This window comes from Polypterus senegalus, chromosome 17 (genome assembly GCF_016835505.1).
Source record: "Polypterus senegalus isolate Bchr_013 chromosome 17, ASM1683550v1, whole genome shotgun sequence".
Classification (NCBI taxonomy): domain Eukaryota; kingdom Metazoa; phylum Chordata; class Cladistia; order Polypteriformes; family Polypteridae; genus Polypterus; species Polypterus senegalus.
The window spans coordinates 18,597,632-18,616,487 of NC_053170.1; the positions used below are offsets into that span (position 1 = coordinate 18,597,632).

General features: G+C 38.5%; 1 protein-coding gene across 3 annotated transcripts in view; it reads right to left on the reverse strand.

The window, feature by feature from the left end:
* arhgap23b (Rho GTPase activating protein 23b) overlaps positions 1–18,856 on the reverse strand; it is a 146,722-nt gene that overhangs the window by 42,765 nt on the left and 85,101 nt on the right. For all 3 annotated transcript variants that reach the window (XM_039739274.1, XM_039739273.1, XM_039739272.1), the window contains exons 2-3: positions 16,556–16,738; positions 1,862–1,886 (exon numbers count right to left, since the gene is read on the reverse strand). In XM_039739274.1, the coding sequence (XP_039595208.1) occupies positions 1,862–1,886; positions 16,556–16,738 (208 nt within the window). The remainder of the gene's footprint in view (positions 1–1,861; positions 1,887–16,555; positions 16,739–18,856) is intronic.

Consider the following 18,856-nt stretch of genomic DNA (forward strand, 5'->3'; position numbering starts at 1 on the left):
GAAGGTGAAAATTGTACAAGAGTGTGGTGTTTCCGGACCACTGCTGCATGCCATTCTGGCCCCACATTTGTGGAGGAAGATGTGTTCACAAATGTTGAGTATATTTAATGGGAATGTGGGCCTCTACTAAGATTGCACATCTTGTCCTGTTATTGACAGATACAATATGAAACAAAAAACAGACTTGGACAGCATTCTGTTTGGGGAATTTGCTTCTCTGCTGTTTGGCTTCATCAGATTCTCAGTCCACTGCTAAGTGTGATGGGGCTGGGATGAACATTATCTCTTCCAAATCTGAGGTCAGGGGTCTCTCCTGGAAACGTCTGAATTTCTGTCTTCAAATAAAAGAAAAAAGCTGCTATTCACCAGCAACGACAAAGGTGATTGTGAGACTGACTGACGCACAAATAATTTAGCAAACAGCAAGTTTTTGAGTGCTTTAGCAGACTGTGATGGTAAATTGGTGGCTAAATCCTTGGATTGATTGATAGTCAAGAATTCTGGATAGTGAGTAAAAGAATATGTCTCGAGCATACTGTATGTGCCTCAAGTGAGATTAGTGTTGTAAGGATATTGGGGTGACTTTGCATGATAGGGTGTGGAGCTTAGCAACATGGGAAAAGCTCTAAACAGAACTTCCCAAAATTGAAACAGCTATTATGACATAGGCATGTGTTGAGGATATCCCAGAACACATCTCACAAGGTTTAGCAGATTCAAGATATGCTAAAGGGATTGTACAGTAATTCTTGGATGATATTTGAGTGCCTAGGAATTCTTCAGCAGGATAATTCTAGGGATAAGCTGTTGGAAGAAGAATTAAGTAAAATAAATGGGTGGTCCATTTTAAAATGAACAAAAGTTATAAAAAAGTTGAATGGTTTGAAAAAGGGATTGAATGGTTTTGAAATGAATAATACAAATTAAAATATACAAAAAATATGTACATTACATAGTATTCTTTTAAAAAATCTTTTTATCTGTGGCATTGCTTCATAGAGAACTACTGACTGTACTTTGATTTTAAAATCGTGCATCTTAATTTATTATTTTTAAATAATTGTTATTTTGAAAGCACATTTTACAGTACAGTACTTTTCCTGACACAGAAGCACAGGATTAATATAACTATTCATCCCAATACAATCTTAAAACCTCCTTGAACATTTGAACAATTTTGACAAGAACAGCCCACTAAGCACAACATGCTTGTTCAGCTTATTTCTCCGAAACAAATCAAGTTTTGAAGGCCCTTACAATTCTACTTCTCTACCACACTGCAAGGTGATTTACATCCCAATGTGTCCAAGTATGAACATACCATTTTGTTTTAATGGGGGAAACCGAATATGGCAAAAATAAGACAACCTATTATTTGGTCCTTTTTGACAAATGTAATTTTATGATTCACAAATTTAAGTGCTCTAAGAAAAATATGTGCCTCAATTGAGCTTAGTATGTAAGGATGTTGAGTTGACTTTGCATGATAGGGTGTGGAGCTTAGCAAACAGCTCAAAGTTAAGAAATAATATACAGTGTTCTAGTACAAAATATATTAAGCTTTAAATACTGCATATTATATATACACTATTCTGATTTGGTTTTGGTTTAATAGCGACAGTCTTCATTTCTTTGAAAACTGATCCCACTTCCCATTATGAAATGTGCTATATAAAGGAAGTTCTTTGACAACTAGACATTCTTCTTCCGCGGTAAGTACTAACCAGGACCACTAGATGGCAATGCCTAACAAATTTTATTTGAAGAAAAATGAGGATGGACAGCTGCCAATGCATTTAAACATGGGTGTGACTGAGTGCCAGTAAAATAAAGTGAAAGCATAAATGTCAAAAATGCTCACCTTTTCCATTGCCATTCTCTTCATCCTGAAAAGAGTAAAAAAAAATCTCCTTTAGCAAGGATGAAATAAATAAACATTATAATAATAAGAAGGAATACCTGAAGATGACATACCGTGCACAGTAAGGATGACCTGGGTTAAAAAGCCATATTTGGGGGTGCTTTTTTATCAGGAAGTCTCCAAACGTACTTAAAGACTATTTGTATCAGTGATGTACAAATAACAGTGTGTAGGATTATGGGAATACATCCTAATACTATTTACTAAAATCCTATTACTTTATAGAATAATTCATTGGATTTGATAAATTGGCTCCCGCTTGATTCCAGACTATAAATATAATATTCATTCTATAAAAATAAGTGATACAAACTTCTTTTTACATATTTTTGGATAGGTTATAAAGTGAAATTGCATGTAAAATACTGATTATGCAAAATAAGCCACTATACAAAACCTGATCATGTATCATGTTTTGGGGATCATCGTACTTAGGAACACAAACATTAACACATGACAGAAATCGAAGTTAGCTTGATAGAAGTTCTTTCTGTTCAAATGAGTTTTCCAGCACAGCAGTGAAGTAGCTGAGTGTACAGTTTATGGAAAGCAGTGCCTCAGCCAGTTGACCAAGCTTTAAGCTAGCTGACAGAGCTCATTCTTTACATGCAAAACAATAATGGGGTTTAGAGGGACAGAAAGAGACCTGAGAGCATAGCGGCACAGGCAGGTCACAGCATGACTATTTTGAAACAGTGGGTGGTGGAGGGGTAATTCAAAGATTTAATCTTCTTCTCAGTAAGAATCATTTAAATCAAACTGAAAAAGTTTGCCCGTTGGCCATGAGACAGGTTAACAGCTATAGCCCTGTGAAAAACACCAACTAAGCATAAAGATTATTTAAAAATAGCCTTTTTTGAATTGCGTAATGGAAAATATGAATTAACTGAGAGGTCAATTAAATGTGCATTCTTGTTTTCAAGCTAGCATTGACAACAGAGCATAAAAACAGAAATTACCACAAATCTTAAGCATATTCAACTGTGTTTATCTACAGTACTTGGGCACCAAACAGGAAAACGTCAAAATTAAACATCTGAGTTCTAAAAAGTATTCAAATTGAAAAGATTAAAATGCAAAGGAAAACATATTAATAGATAAACACCTCACATTAACATAAATCTATCCAAACATGATAAACACTGCACGTGTCAGGCTATCATTATGTCCATTATGTTTTTTAGCAAACACACACTGAAAATCTGCTTTTCAGCAGTGCTGACGTTTGGTTTATATTTAGTACAGTAACAAAGTGCTTTGATCACAGTACACTCAATCACACATTCATCTTTACATGAATGCCAAAAACAGTACACACTCAAGTTACAAGCTATTCATTACTTAATATACAATTAAAAATCATTCAAACCTTTTACACAGCATACTGTATCTTCATTTTTTTAATATGTTTGTACAGAATAAAAACTTTGGACACCTTCACCAGCAATATATTTTGCACGTATCAAAATTTTATTGCAAATCTACAACTATATTGATTGCAGCACTCATTACCTCTTCTTTTAATTCAAAAGTTGCAAATTTTCAGTAATGCATTCATTTTTCTGAAGACACCAAATCCTTTAGGTGCTGAAAATGTCATTATTTAGCACTTTACTAGATGTCTAAAGACCATAAGAGACCAAATGCAAGTGTGTTATTACGTTGTCACACACGTGTGCATGGGAGGCAGCTGAAGGGCTTAGAGAGGACTGATTATACATCTGCCCGGGCGGGGTACGCTGACGCTCTTTCTGAGTTCTCTACAGGTCTTTCCTGGGAAATCCCACCAGGAGCCGACACCTCGAAGAGGGACACATCCCTTCCGGTTCCGGCACCGAGGATGATGTCACTTCTGGTTCCAGCACAGAGGACGACATCACTTCCGCCCCGTCCTATAAAGCCTCCTGCCTCTGCTCTGGCAGGCAGTTCTGTTTTGAAATCTGTTGAGTAAACTTGACTGTGATGAATCTGTTACTTTCGCAGCAAGGAAACCGGATTAAACGGGTGGCTGCCCAAACCTTGCCATGCCTCATGTCTCTTCTTCTTACAACGTCTTCTTGTAGTTAACCTGCTACCATCCTCCACAAAATGTACCTCCATGAGGCAGTGGCATACAAAGACAATATTATAGGGCTATTATTGTCCAGTGAACAGGGTACAGTACATGGTAATCAACATGCAACAAGTCACAACTCTCAGTACCATTAAGAGTATAACTAAAAGTGCTCTCCTATATGATGATGCTTTTTAAATTTATGACAGATAAAACATGCATATTGATTGGTAAGCACTTTTTGAAAAGTCTACCATGTTTTGCATCTCGCAGTCATTGTCACCGCTGTTACTTTTTTGTCATTATATTCACTTTTTTACTGTACCTTTTAACTTTTAAAGAAATGTACAATTTATTTCTGAGTAATTGCATTAAAACATAAGCATTTCATGTTCAAATGATTAACTGACTACAGCTATGATTTTAAAAATGTCAATAAGTTAAAATTCTATGTGTAATAAATTACTAAAATTATGCAGTCAAGTAGCAGCTCTCAGCAAAAAGACCAGTTTTCAAAATACCGTTCTATCAGGCCGGCACTGCAGCAGCAAAGAACATAATACTGACAATTTACTGTTGACAGGAATTTTCTGTGGATACTATTTGTGATAAATGGCCTGTGGCATTGTGTAAGGTTTTAAATAAATACTCAGGTCCCGAGAGCATGCAGGCTCAGAATGGGCGCAGGTGAGCACTTGATGGCACTGCTCCAAAGGTGATTGCAGTGTTTGACTGATCACATACTCATGTTCAATTGCGAGTGGATCAGTTAGGTGCCTCGTTCACAACTTGAAAGTGCATGGAGTGTGTCATCTGCACCAGATCGGATGGTATAAAGAAGTCTGCACAGGAGAGAGATAACAACAAAAGCAATAACAGAAGAAAAAATTGAAAGAATGGCGGTTAAAGGGAAAGCAAAAGAAAGAGGAAACGAGAGAGCCCGTGAGAAAAATGAAGGAAGACAGGTAGTTGGGGATGGGCCTCAGGGCGAGGAGCCTGGGGCTGAAGAAGGGCACTGCTATTGAGTAATGTTAGTGAGTTAGGAGCAGCCTGTGGTGTGGTGTGTCTCAAGAAAGCCGAGGGACTTGCAGAGGCACAAGGGTGTTTAGCTTGGCATGGCACCCCATGGATGATGCAGGCCTGGTAATGGGTACCCGAGCCAGGAATTAAAGGTTGGCTGTACCTGTCAGCGGGCATCTCCTCTTACTGCAAGGTCCGGATAGAATAAGTGGAGGAAACAGCGGGTTTTTAGAAGGAAGCATAGGGGCTCATATTTTTAAAGGAAGGCAAGGACTGTCTCTGGTTTTTAACCTAATTTTATGGATTATTTATGGAATTGAATTTTTTAACCTCCACAGATTTCACCAGTTTTACATATCATTTATTTATTAGAAAAATGTACATTACATTGCACTTTCATTCTGAACAAGTTATGACTTTCTATTTTGTCTTTAATAAAAGCACTACACATTTTTACACCTACCGCTTGCTAAAAGTATGTGTGCTCATTTGCCTGGCTCATCTTGGTTCATGACTATCGATGATTCAGATTCAAGAGCCTCCAGGATTCAACAGGGAGCATGACCTGGACCACCACACTACTATAGGCAACATTGTGAATCAAATCTGACTATTATTTATAATGAATTTTTTATTATATAATTATATGTCTATTGCCACTTTCCTTCACATTCTTCCTGTGAGTGTGCTGCTGCTGAAGACATCCGGGACAGAGTGGTGTCTAGGAAGGCCATGCTGGGGCAGACGCCTCCGACAGACGGGATCTGGGAGGCGAGTTCCCAGCTCGCCGGCAGCCAGCTCGGGAGGGCTGAGCTTGTTTTGTGTTTTGCAGGCAGGGACTGCCCGGGTCCGCACCGAAGACAGACGCGTGCCGATCCGTGGCAGCGGCAGAGAGCTGCCATGGAGGAGACACTGTGGCTCAGAAAGCCGGCCCGTCGTCACACTAGGAGGAGTAGAGCCAAGATGGTCGTGGACCGGAAGTCCCTGACCTAAGACAAGCACGGGATTGGATGGTGTGTCTTGCATGCCCGCCGATGACTGTAGAGAGACGGGACCAAGGAATGTCCATCACGGGCCAGGGAAGGACCCGATTGGGCCAGAGGAAGCGGCCGGCGTGTGTTGCTGACGGACAGGTAAGCTCACCGTCGGCTAACTTCCTGCTCTGTGTGAGCTGGAGGTCCGCCTTCAGCCCGCAGAGCAGCAGCTTTCACAGGTGCTGAGTGTCCTCCATGCTGAGTTGCAGAAGCTGGAGAGAAAGGCAGTCGTGCCTGTGCAGCCACTGTGTACATGGACGGAGCGGAGCGATGCTGGATCCTTTGGCCAGAAAGGTACCGCGGGGACAGTGAGTAAAGCCGACCCCGTAAAGCATAAAGGAGAGCCCACCAAAAAGGCCTGTGATCCAAATGATCGGAACCAATTAGGGGGATCTCCAACAGTGGATACAGCGGAGAGCGCTGTGCGCGTGGCGAGGGGAGAGACAGCGAGAGGGCTGGCAGGACGCGGGCTGATGTGTGCCCCAGGTTCTAGCGCCCTACACCCCAAGCCAGCGGCGGCCTCACGTCGTTCCACTGGGACGCAGATGGGAAGGGGTCTCTTTCTTTGCCATAAGGAGAATCAGACTGTCATGGCGTCCCAGAGAAAGCGGAGGAATCGAGGGAAGAATGCCGGTTCCTCCGATAAGAGAGGATGTGAGGCAGGACGCTCACGTACGGTTGCTGGCCACCCTCTGCGGGGTTCCGGTCGGAGGGGGGAGCGCTGCCAGTGCGTGGCACGGAGGGACGCCAGGAGAGGGTGTCCAGGCAGCGGCTCTGCCCCTTTTTCTCTGTGTGTTACAGGACTGGACCCTGGACGAGCAGTAGGACCCGCTTCGTTGGGGACCTGCCCTCATGGGATGGGCCGTTTGGCCAGAGTACCCTTCGCTTGCAATGGGGTGCTGCCACAGCTGGCGGAAGCTATGGAGGTGCGAGTGGCTCCAACCAAAGGGGCACGAAAACCTCGGAGGGGGTGCCGAAGGAGTAGGCCCCGGGTTGCTGGATCGGACCCCAGCGCCTCAGGAGTAGGACCCACTTCGGGGGTAAGCTGCCCTCGCGGGATGTGCCGTTCCACCTGACGGGTCTTCGCTAGCGGTGGGGCACTGTCAGAGATGCCACACCGGAAGTGCCGGGGGGAAGACAAGCAGAGACACCCAGAGTGCTTCCGGGTACGCAGCCAGCACTTCCGCCACACTGGGGAGTGCCGGTGGAAGATTGCCAGGAAGCACCTGGAGCACATCCGGGTGCATATAAAAGGGGCCACCTCCCTTCAGACGATGCCTGGAGTCGGGCGAGGAGAAGGACAGAGCTTGGTGGAGGAGGCAAGGAGGCGGCCTGAAGAGAGAGAGGCATTGTTGTGGCCAGGACTTTGGGGACTTTAGGGATTGCAGAGCACTTTGTAAATATGGAGCACCTTGCGAATAAACGTGTGTGAAGTGATTTAAACGTGTCTGCCTGTCTGTGTCTGGGTCGAGTACCACAATATATATATATATACGGTGTTCAGACCATTTTTTCACTGTAAGTCATATTTCATGGTTCCAGAAAGGAGAAATAAAAAGTGACAGTAACTGAAAAATGCAATTCTTTTGGATAAATTTCCTAACTACATTTTGCTGTGAGACAATTCCACTGCGTTGGCCTATCTGCGAGGCGAGAGTGGTATTGACCAGGTTTCTTTCTAGTATCTCCGACACAGGTCAATATCCAAAAACATTTCTATTAATGGTCTCATTGACAGTTTCTTAATTAGGTAGTTCATGAATGAATGGTTTTATATTTTAGAGAAATTAATGGTCTGACAGTTATATAGGATTTTGAAAGTGTTTCAGTGATATTTGGAGACACTGTTTGGGGTTTTCCTGATAGGTTTGGAATGCATTTTATTTTTCCAATTTAAAATAATGGGAAAAATTTTTTCAATATCAGGTTTTTTTATTTTTTGACCTGTTTTCTGTAATGGATTAGAATCAGATGACGGATGACTTTGTCTCAAACACATTAAAGGTGTCTAAACTGTAATTTTTAATATCTAAAATACAAAACTATCTACTTAAAATATAACAAAATATCTTCAGCTGTACTTTTAACTAGTCAAAATATAAATACAGATATTTTGTCATTTAAAGATTTGTAAAAGTCAATGGTATAAGTCCTATGGCATATAGCAAGCTGTTTAAACATTGAATGTTTTCCTATGATAACTCCTAATTTTATTAGAGATATTTATAACATGCTTCACTACATAACACTGCTTTAACATATTAACACTGCGTTGATGTGAACTTGCATTTGTGTTTTGTGTCAATGTCTTGCTGCACATATAATTTCCTCAAACATATTTTTCAAAAATCAATGCCCACATGGAAATTCCTATGAACTTGAAAGCAGCAAATGTTATATCGCATTGTACAAAAAAGGGAGATTGGGCTGATCCAAGTAACTATAGACTAGTATGCTTAATATGTATTACTAAATTAATGGACGCAGTCACAATAATAAGTATCACATAACAGGTGAGTTAGTGAACAGTCAGCATGGGTTTAGGTGCAGTCCTCCAATTTTTTTACTAGTAAAAAGGAGCTTTATGAGGAAGCAATAAAAGCATATGATTAGAGAGGTGAATACAATACTACTCTAAAGAAATGCATATAAAACTCAAAAACAGAGACCTACACAAAAACTGGATTTTCAGTACACAAAATGTGATGTGGTCAATGAGAAAGCAGAGCAGTTGATCATTTTTCTGTAACGCACAAAATAAACCCAGACAAAACACCTCATGACTGGTCAAACATGTTAATATTCATTTTCCTACCTATGTTTTATTTAGTCTTGGGAGTCAGAAGAAATGTGACTAATAATTTTTTTTTATTAAGCCTGTACATGTTTCACAAATGTATTTAATATTGCATGACAAAGGTCGCTAAGTATTTTCTTCAGGTTATAATTATTAATTTAGTGGAGGACTTTATTCATGGCAACAATTCACAGCAAGAAAAAATTTGAATGTTTAGTGAACAATACAGTGCAAAAATATTAAAACAAAACACAACAAGTGCAGGCAGCTGATTAGTTGTGCTGGGCACGGCTTGAAATTTTGTGCTGAAGAATGATAGTTCAGTTCTACAGGCAGAAGCAGTCTGTCAAGAAATAAGATACTGGACAAAACTGAAATTAGTTTCCCTTTCACAACTGAAGCAAAAACTTAATGCAGGTGATATATACAGTATATAATATATATATATACAGTATATATTTATACATATTAGGTCCAGGAAAGTTAACGTGTTAATTTTTTGCAATTAATGTGTCCTGTTTAACGTGTTAGAAACTATTGTTGCATCCTGGGCCTGCAACAAGGCTAATTCCTCAGGCAAATTCCTCTTAGGCATGCTTAATTGTCCGAAGGGGCAAGGCTTGGGGTGGCAAAAAAAACAGCTTAGAGACTGCTGACAGCACTTGTGTAGAGTGTAATTCTCAATCGTTGATGGTGATGAACAATTGAATACAGTATTTGTGGAGTTTTAATGTATGCTAAATTAAGTGATGCTTATTCATTCAATTAAATCAGTCTTTAGCAGTGAATTCAAAGTTAACAGTTGTTTTGATCGTTTTTTATTTTAACACGTCTGTGTTTTATATGCTATGCCAATTTAAAAATTAATACAATGACTTTGTTTTCTTATTGCCTTCTTTTCAACTTGCTTTTCAGGAAGATATTCCAGTTCATGTTGTACTTGCTCAAGTAGCATTTTGTTAAAAGTTCAGCTTTAAGGTCATCATTTAAGTTTAAACTCTGCCATTAATTTTTTTTTTTAGAATTCTTTTGTGTTGATTCTAGATTCATTTTATGATTCTACATTAATTTTGTGATTCAGTGTGTATTTACTTCATGATTTATGTATTAATTTTATAATTACATTTTAATGTTAGATGTGATTAATCGCTATTATATACATTTATGCGATTAATTAGTAAATTTTTTTTAATTGATTCCCAGCTCTGATATATACATACAAATATAAATATACAATATATATAAATATAAAGAATAAAATACAATAAATAATTTAAAATATAAATAAATATAAGTCAGCAGCCAACTGGGACTGCAGTAACTGAATGTTAGCTGAAAAAGCTCTTTAAAATTGTAGTTTTAAAGTTTTGACAATAATAAAAGCCAGATCAGAAATATGGTTGCTGTTTTCCATTGTTATTAATGATAAAGGAACCCTCCATTTCCAGGTGCAAAGGATGCTTAATAGTTTTATCATAAAGCAGTATAAAATCTGGGACCTCAGGTTCAGGAGTACATTTTGACATACTAAGCAGCAGTACAATACTTTCTGGGTGCCACAGAACTGTTTAAAAATCTGTTATTACTGCAAACAGAGATCAAATAGCACAGCAGAGCAGTGATGTAGTAAAATGTCTGTTCTAAAATTGGTGGTGAAGGGATGTGAAATAGAAGGTTGTCTGTTTTACTAATGAAGCTAATTATTTAAAATTAAGAAAGATGGTTGATTGTGGAAGTGATGTACCAAAATACAGTAGTTCTTTAAAATACCACAAAATTGCATAATGTGTCTGGAGTAACACAATGCTGAAAATAGTGGCAAATACAAACAACCGTTCGTTTACATTTGAACATCAGATGTTGCCTTTGAATAACAGTTTTCAGTTATACTCCAGCAGTTATATTTGAATATTGACATTTGATTTTAAATGTAAGCATATCTAAATATATATCACAGATTTTTCGCTGGTTCGCGGATTTCTGCGGACAATGGGTCTTTTAATTTTAAGTACATGCTTCCTCAGTTTGTTAGCCCAGTTGATTTCATACAAGGGACGCTATTGGCGGATGGCTTAGAAGCTACCCAATCAGAGCACGTATTATGTATTAAATAAAACTCCTCAATGATATACAATGTGCTTCCCGAGTGGTGCTTGATTGTTTGCTTTTCTCGGTCTCTCTCACCCTCTCTGACATTCTCTGCGCCTGACGGAGTGGGTGTGAGCAGAGGGGCTGTTTGCCTAAAGGATACGGACGCTACTCTAAAAAATGCTGAAAGACTACCTTCACATTGCTCCCTTCTTTGCGGCTTTATCGCGGTGCACATACTTAAAAGCCCAACAGCATGTATTGATTTTTTGATTGTTTGCTTTTCTCTCGTGCTCTCTCTCTCTCTGACATTCTCTGCTCCTGACACGCATTCCTTTGAAGAAAAGATATGTTTGCATTCTTTTAATTGTGAGAAAGAACTGCCATCTCTGTCTTGTCATGGAGAACTGTTTAAACTTTTGACTAAAGGGTGTTATTTCATGTCTAGAGGGCTCTAATAATGTTAACAGTGTGGGAGAGTTTATAAGGGCTTAAAATATATAAAAATAACCATACAAACATATGGTTTCTACTTGGATTTTCACCTATCGCGGGGGGTTCTGGAACGCAAACCCCGTGATCAAGGAGGGATTACTGTATACCTGCTGGGAGTGTTGAGTCCACAGACCCACTGACCTACAAAGAGCACTCCACGAGCTCTCCAAACGACCTCCTCCCACTCACTTCTAAATATCTGGCCATACCACTGCTTTATAAACTGAGCTTTTTGCCAGCACTACTCTCCCAGCTCCAAGCTCAAAGGCCCAATTCCCAGAGGCAGATTGGAGCTACTTCTAAAGCAATCTCTGGACCATATGTGCGGCCAGGAATGCCCTCAGAAAGTCCTGCGGCCTTACACCCAGATCACCCTCTGGTGGCCCCAGGTCTCCCTGCATCCCTGAGCTCTAATAAGCTGTTAAACGGCTAGACACTTGTAGCTCCTCAGAAATAATTTACTTATAAACACGGCTATACCAGGGAACAGAGGAAACTCTATGTATTTCCAGACAACAAGCTGGAACAATTCTTCTGTCATTGTGCCTGTTCCCTGTAACCTTCCTCACCATCTAGGATTCTCTAATTTATTACTTCTGATGCAGCAGGAATGCCTTTTTCTAATAGATGTCACTACCTATTCTATAGATTGTAGTTCTTTGTCTTTAGAATTGGACATCCTTCTAATGATCGCCTAAAGCACTTGGAGAGAACAGCTTCTGCTAATGGACACTGTCCCATGTTAGTCATATGTCATAAGTGTTGAAGACCGGCCAGATCATGAGTCACTTTCGAGTGACATCCAACCATGAAACAATTCTTTAGCCAATATTTTGTTTCTGGCATATGAAAGAGACTGTTCCTCATACACATTGACTAGGTGAAAATTAACTTCTTAAAGTATATTTTTCTTTAGTACTACTAATTCAAAGATAGCATGAAAATTGAATTTGTACTTTTCAATATCATGCTGACTTGGTTCTGGAACAAGGAACATATAATATAAACCACAAATACCACAAACTTAGTATATTGGACCTAATCTTTACCCCTTTTTACCATCCCTCATTTATATATACAGTGTTACTTCTGTAATGTTGAGTTCAAAAAATACTTTAAAATGAAAATAATATTTTTACACTGATAAAAGAACCAGAAATGAAACAAACATCATTTTTATTGCATTGATAAAAAGTGACCATGTATTGCATATATGGCTCCTTAAATATTAATGAATGAATTGTATGCATACAAAATATCTGCACTCGATGCCACAAAACACAGTTAACATGCTGTACATAAAGAAAGAAGTTAGTTCAATGTTTTCTACTCCATGTTGGCTCTTACACAGTGAAAGATGTTTCAAGTCTGACAGTAATGAAAATGTGAAAGGAATTCAAAGTTTATGAAGGACCAGAAAATAATCTTATACAAAACAACCGTCTGCTTTCCACACAAAAAATTACTTGCACTTCTTGTACTTTGGAATTATTTATCTGGTAATTTGGCCTATTCCATGAAATAATGCTTGCCTTACAATCTGGAATAAGTGCTGTCCAGAGGCAACTGAACAGGATATTTTGAAATGAAAATATCTTACCAATTTTAAGCAAGAGGCACAACAAACTAAACAGTTGCCTAACCTAAAGTGAACAGGATAATTGGTCATTATATAAATGCAGACATGATTTAATCTAACCAAACAAAACAAGAATATTGAAAGATTGTTAAAAACAAGCTTAAAAACAACAGTCAGCACTTCATCATGTTGCATCAACTTAAACCATACTGATAAAACACTGACAACAATTTATGTCATTTTGGCTGAGAATCATGTAAGGCACAACATAAAACAAAACACCATTACAACAGTGCGGCGCAGTGGTAGCGCTACTGTGGGTGCTTCCTGGTTACTGTGCTGATGTGCCAAAAGTACCCACAGGTCCAGGTTAAAAAGGAGCTCTTTGGCTCAACCAGGTGTGTTCAAGTCAGAATGGAGTAGGACAAACCTCTCCTGAGACGAGTGGAGAAGTAAGAGGACAAAAAGGAGAACAAAATGTGTTTGTGCTGGTTTAAATTTTAAAACCCTGTGAAAAGATATTTGCATAAATAAATAAGCCTTTTGAACCAGATACTGTGTTTGGTATAGTTGTGTCTAATGTTTGGTATTTTAAGATGCCCCCTATAGGTCACACCAGTCTTCTGACATGATGGCATTATCAGCATTCTAATTCACAGGGAGTCTGAAATAGGCTAGTAGCAGTACAGAGAAGATGGGATCTACTCTACAGTAATGTATGATTAGTACTGCATCTCTATGTAAACAATCAGTTCTTGTTAAATTAAATGTTATTACTTTATCACTTTACAACAATACTAAACATTCATTCACTAGCTCACACTCTCTTCAAAAGGTCAAAAGTGGCAACACGCTACAGTTAAGCCATGCAAGCCACACCACAGAGGCCTTAGAAACAGACTCCAGGTACTTCTTAAAATCTCTAGGTGCTCTCATCCCAGCTGAGAGTCATAATTGCTTGAGCATGCCACTGTGACCCTCACTGAGGACCACGTGGCTGAGAATTAAATAAAGAGTACAGCATTGGCATTTCCATAAGGAACTCCAGCACTAATAATTCATATCACCAAGCCGTTATTGTACAGTAATGTACATTGCTGTGACAGACATATCAAACCTCAAAAGTGATTAATATGATGTACAGACAGTTTTACTTCCCTTTTAGGGGCAATTCTGTGTATTTGCACTGAAGACATTTTTTGTTTTTTTGTCAGTTTATATCAGCTACCTGCTGTCTTTTTTAGCGAACTGTCCAAAAGGTCGGGAATATCTCGACCAATCTCATTTATTTCATTCATGACCGCTGTGCCAGAAGTCATTAAAACATTGACAAGGAACTATATTTAGTTTTCACATGATGTGTGTGTACATAAAAACATAACATGTTTTTGCAAAAATAAAAAAAATTGCTACAATAAAAAGGCATTTTTCAGCAGTGTTTTCTGTTCTTAACATATCCAGAGCAATTTTCTGAACCCATATTGCAATAAGGACACCAAGCAAGAATGAAGCTGCTTTTGTTAACCATAAGAATGACAATCCATTAACGTACAAGCCATCTGCAATTGTAATGGTGGCATGCAGCACTGTTCAACTGCACTGTGGGTGGTATCATGTGGCTTCACAGGTGACAAAGCTTGTTGATTGAGTTTTGCTTAGTGCTGCTCGATGCTTCATTTCAATTCAATTCAATTGTTTATCGTGTGAACATACTTCATGCTTAACAGGACCCACCGACCAATGAATGATCATCAATCGTGTGACATTGCTTCATGACACTCTAAGCTTCATGAGACAGAAATCTGTTTTGAATTTGCACATATGTTATTTGCATTCACTTTTTGGCATCTGCATATTTTAAAGTCGAATCCAAGTCAAGCTTTACAAAAGAGAGCCTTGGCGTGAAATGTTTCACTTATGGCGTGATATTGGTGCTCAAACTGTTTCAGATTTTGGCTTATTTCTGATTTTGGAATTTCAGATGAGGGATATTCAACTTGTACTAGTTTCCACATGCTTTTCAAAATAGCCTGTTCCTTAAGAACTAAAGCTCTTTGTAGCTGTAAAATAGACATGTGTAGTAGTAAATAATGAGTAATACTTTTCCTTTGCAGGCAAAAAACAGTTCTTTACTAATGCCAATTCAAATTATTTGCCTTTTCCAGTCATCATTCAATAAAACACTTCATATTGGCTTAATCTCAGGTAACAAATATACTTTGTATTATCTGCAGAAACGATCAAATACATTTTTATAGTATCTCAACAAAAACAAAGTCCACTATTTATTATGAAAGTTGCCATAAAATTAGCTAACTTACAAATATATTCTGTGAAACCAATGTATTAAGGCCCTCTGAGGGAACAGCAAGTCTCTACTTGAGACACGAGAAACCCGTTTATAAATATGTTGAGGTGACTGAGACAAGGTAAAGAATTTGTTGCAAAAAGGACAAAACAAATGATCCTAATGGCACGCAGGAAAGACACACAGCTGTATTTCACAACACCTGCATATGACAGGTATATCTTGCATGTTGTGGCAGGCCTCCTTTTCAAAAAGTTACTTTGAGAATAAGAATTACAGAAAGAAGACAGAACGCATTTTGTTAAAATCTCTGGACATCTTAAATGCTATAGAAGACAACAAAACTGTCACCTGCATTAACTTGTAATTCAATCTGTCAAAGACGACAGAAGAAAAAAAAACAGGTTTGATATGGAAAATACTGGAACCTGGTGCAGTTTAAAGCCAGGCATTTCAGCAACTACCTAAACGATGTCACTTTTAAGGTTACTGATGGCCCAAGGGTGCTACAATATCAGAAATACCTATAGGGAGACCTTGTCTGGTATCCCTGTAGCTAAAGGAAAGTGTCTCAAAGTGGCTCTGGGGCTAGGTTTAAAGCAGCATTGACCCAGAAAACCAACAGAGTCTACAGACAATAAGACAGAATTGGGTTGGAGAATCACCAATAGATAGAAGAGGCTAAGATCAAAACAAGCTGAGAAAGAGAGTCATGGACGGGAGCTAATAAAGGGAATGCTTTGTGGTACTAACTAGATAGGAAAGTAGGAAGTCACATCACCTAATTTCCTTTTTTCTACATGTTTGTATATCTGTCTGATCCTCTTGTGTATTTTATATAATTGGCACCATTCCCGATGTGCAGAATCCCTACATAGGTGCTTTCCCCTATTAGACTACACTTATAGGGGAACAATCATGTTTTTCTATCCTCATGTTTTTCTACTCTTTCATGTGGTAGCTTTGAAAAATAACTACATCAAAACAATCACTTTTGAGATTTTGTGTCCTTCCACCTTTTCCGTACTAGAGCAATGATGTCACTAGTCCACTTTTTTCTGTCAATTTATATAAAAAGGGCTACATCATTTCACTCCATGACTTTTTCAAAGTGTCCACATGAAAGAGTACATTTTAGTATTAAAAGACAGAAAAACATGACTGTTCCCCTTTAACAATGCAGAATATATATGTCCATGCTTTTTTATATATGTTTCATGCTGTGTTTGATATTAAATTTATTGGTAACCAGAAACTCACCCTGAAGGTGGCATGCACAGCAGATTCCGGTGGGTATACTATGAAGTGACGTAGTGTGAATCCAAATCCCTGAGAATTCTTATGTAGGACCACAGTACGTGGACCAGGCCAAGGAAGACTTTCACTTGAAGGAAGCTGCACATTTTCATTGGACAGAGATGTCCCATCTTTATGCCCAGTTGCCTATTGGACAGAAAGAAAAAGAAACAATTAACCACTCAAAAGCGGATTACCACTCAATGTCACTTTCTTTGCTTATAGCCAATTAATTTATGGGCAGTGAGAATGGGAATCTTCAGCAAATATTTAAACTCTCACTGTGACTACTAACCATTGGTAAAGTCAAAATTTGCTTCTTGGATACTGGAAGCTCTGCTTCAGCAACTGAATAATCATTAATTGTTCTGCCTGGATTAGAATAAGCAAGATTTTATTTTGAAATAAGATCAGGAGATGTATCATAGTTGTTAATCTGGCCAAGGTTCATAACCAAAAGATCACACCAGTCAAACATCATCAAAATATAAAGTCAGGAGTCAGAAGTAACAACTTTTTATTCTGTAAATCTAACTTTGAAAATATTACATCCACAATCTCAGACAACTAGGAATTGTGCTGACCTTTATATCATCTCATAAGTGACATAACGCACCATACACCTCTGGTTGTCTATTAGTTACAATGGCTTAGCAACAGTAAATGAACATTGCACAAAATGGAAATCCCCACGAACCTTAAAACAATGTTAAAAAACAAAACACATAAAAGAAATTTATTTTGCACAATAAAAAACTCAGAATGATTAAAATTTGTCTTAGGAAGTTAAAGAAAAAAATAGGAAAAATGTTCAAAATGCACATATCATAATATTGCTGGCGTAACACTGGGCAATGGGAGTGAGAAAATTCTTTGTTAGTTGTGGTAATTATAACTCAAAGATACAAGATATTCTATATGGTGTTCCTCAAGGCTCTATCCTGGGTCCGCTGCTCTTCTCAATCTACATGCTTCCGTTAGGTCAGATTATCTCGGGGCACAATGTGAGTTACCACAGCTATGCTGATGACACACAGCTGTACTTATCAATTGCACCCGATGACCCAGACGCTGTTATTTCACTAACACAATGTCTTACTTGTGTTTCTAATTGGATGAATAGTAATTTTCTCAAGCTAAATAAAAAGAAAACAGAAATTTTGGTGATTGGCAATAATGGAGACAATGAGATTATTAGAAATAAACTTGATGCTTTAGGATTAAAAGTCAAGACGGAGGTAAAAAGCTTAGGGGTAACTGTTGACTGTAACCTGAATTTTAAATCACATATTCATCAGACCACTAGGACAGCATTTTTTCACTTAAGAAACATAGCAAAAGTTAGACCTCTTATATCATTGAAAGATACTGAGAAATTAGTTCACGCATTTGTTTTCAGTCGACTAGATTACTGTAACGCACTCCTCTCAGGACTACCCAAAAAAGACATAAATCGTTTGCAACGAGTGCAGAATGCAGCTGCTAGAATCATAACTAGGAAAAGAAAATCTGAGCACATTTCTCCAGTTTTGATGTCACTGCACTGGTTACCTGTGTCTTTCAGAATTGACTTTAAAATTCTGCTTATGGTTTATAAAGCCTTAAATAATCTCGCCCCATCTTATATATCAGAATGTCTGACACCTTATATTCCAAATCGTAACCTTAGATCCTCAAATGAATGTCTGCTTAGAATTCCAAGAACAAAACTTAAAAGAAGTGGTGAGGCGGGCGGCCTTCTGCTGCTATGCACCAAAAATCTGGAATAGCCTGCCAATAGGAATTCGCCAGGCTGATATGGTGGAGCACTTTAAAAAACTGCTGAAAACACATTATTTTAACATGGTTTTCTGATAACTTCACCTTCATTTAATCCTGATACTCTGTATATTCAATTCATTATAACTATTCATGGTGGCTCTAAAATCCATACTAACCCCTACTCTCTCTTCTGTTTCTTTTCCTGGTTTTCTGTGGTGGTGACCTGCACCACCACCACCTAATCAAAGCACCATGATGTCCTACATTAATGGATTAAAAGCCAGAAGTCCACATGACCATCATCATCAAGTCCTTCCAAGAGAACCCTAACTACAATGAGGACTGTTTCATTTATGTTAGGTAGAATGCCCAGAGGTGGTTAGGAGGTCTCATGGCCTGGAACCCTTACAGAGTTTATTTTTTCTCTCCAGCCGTCTGGAGTTTTTTTTTTTGTTTTTCTGTCCTCCCTGGCCATCGGACCTTACTCTTATTCTATGTTAATTA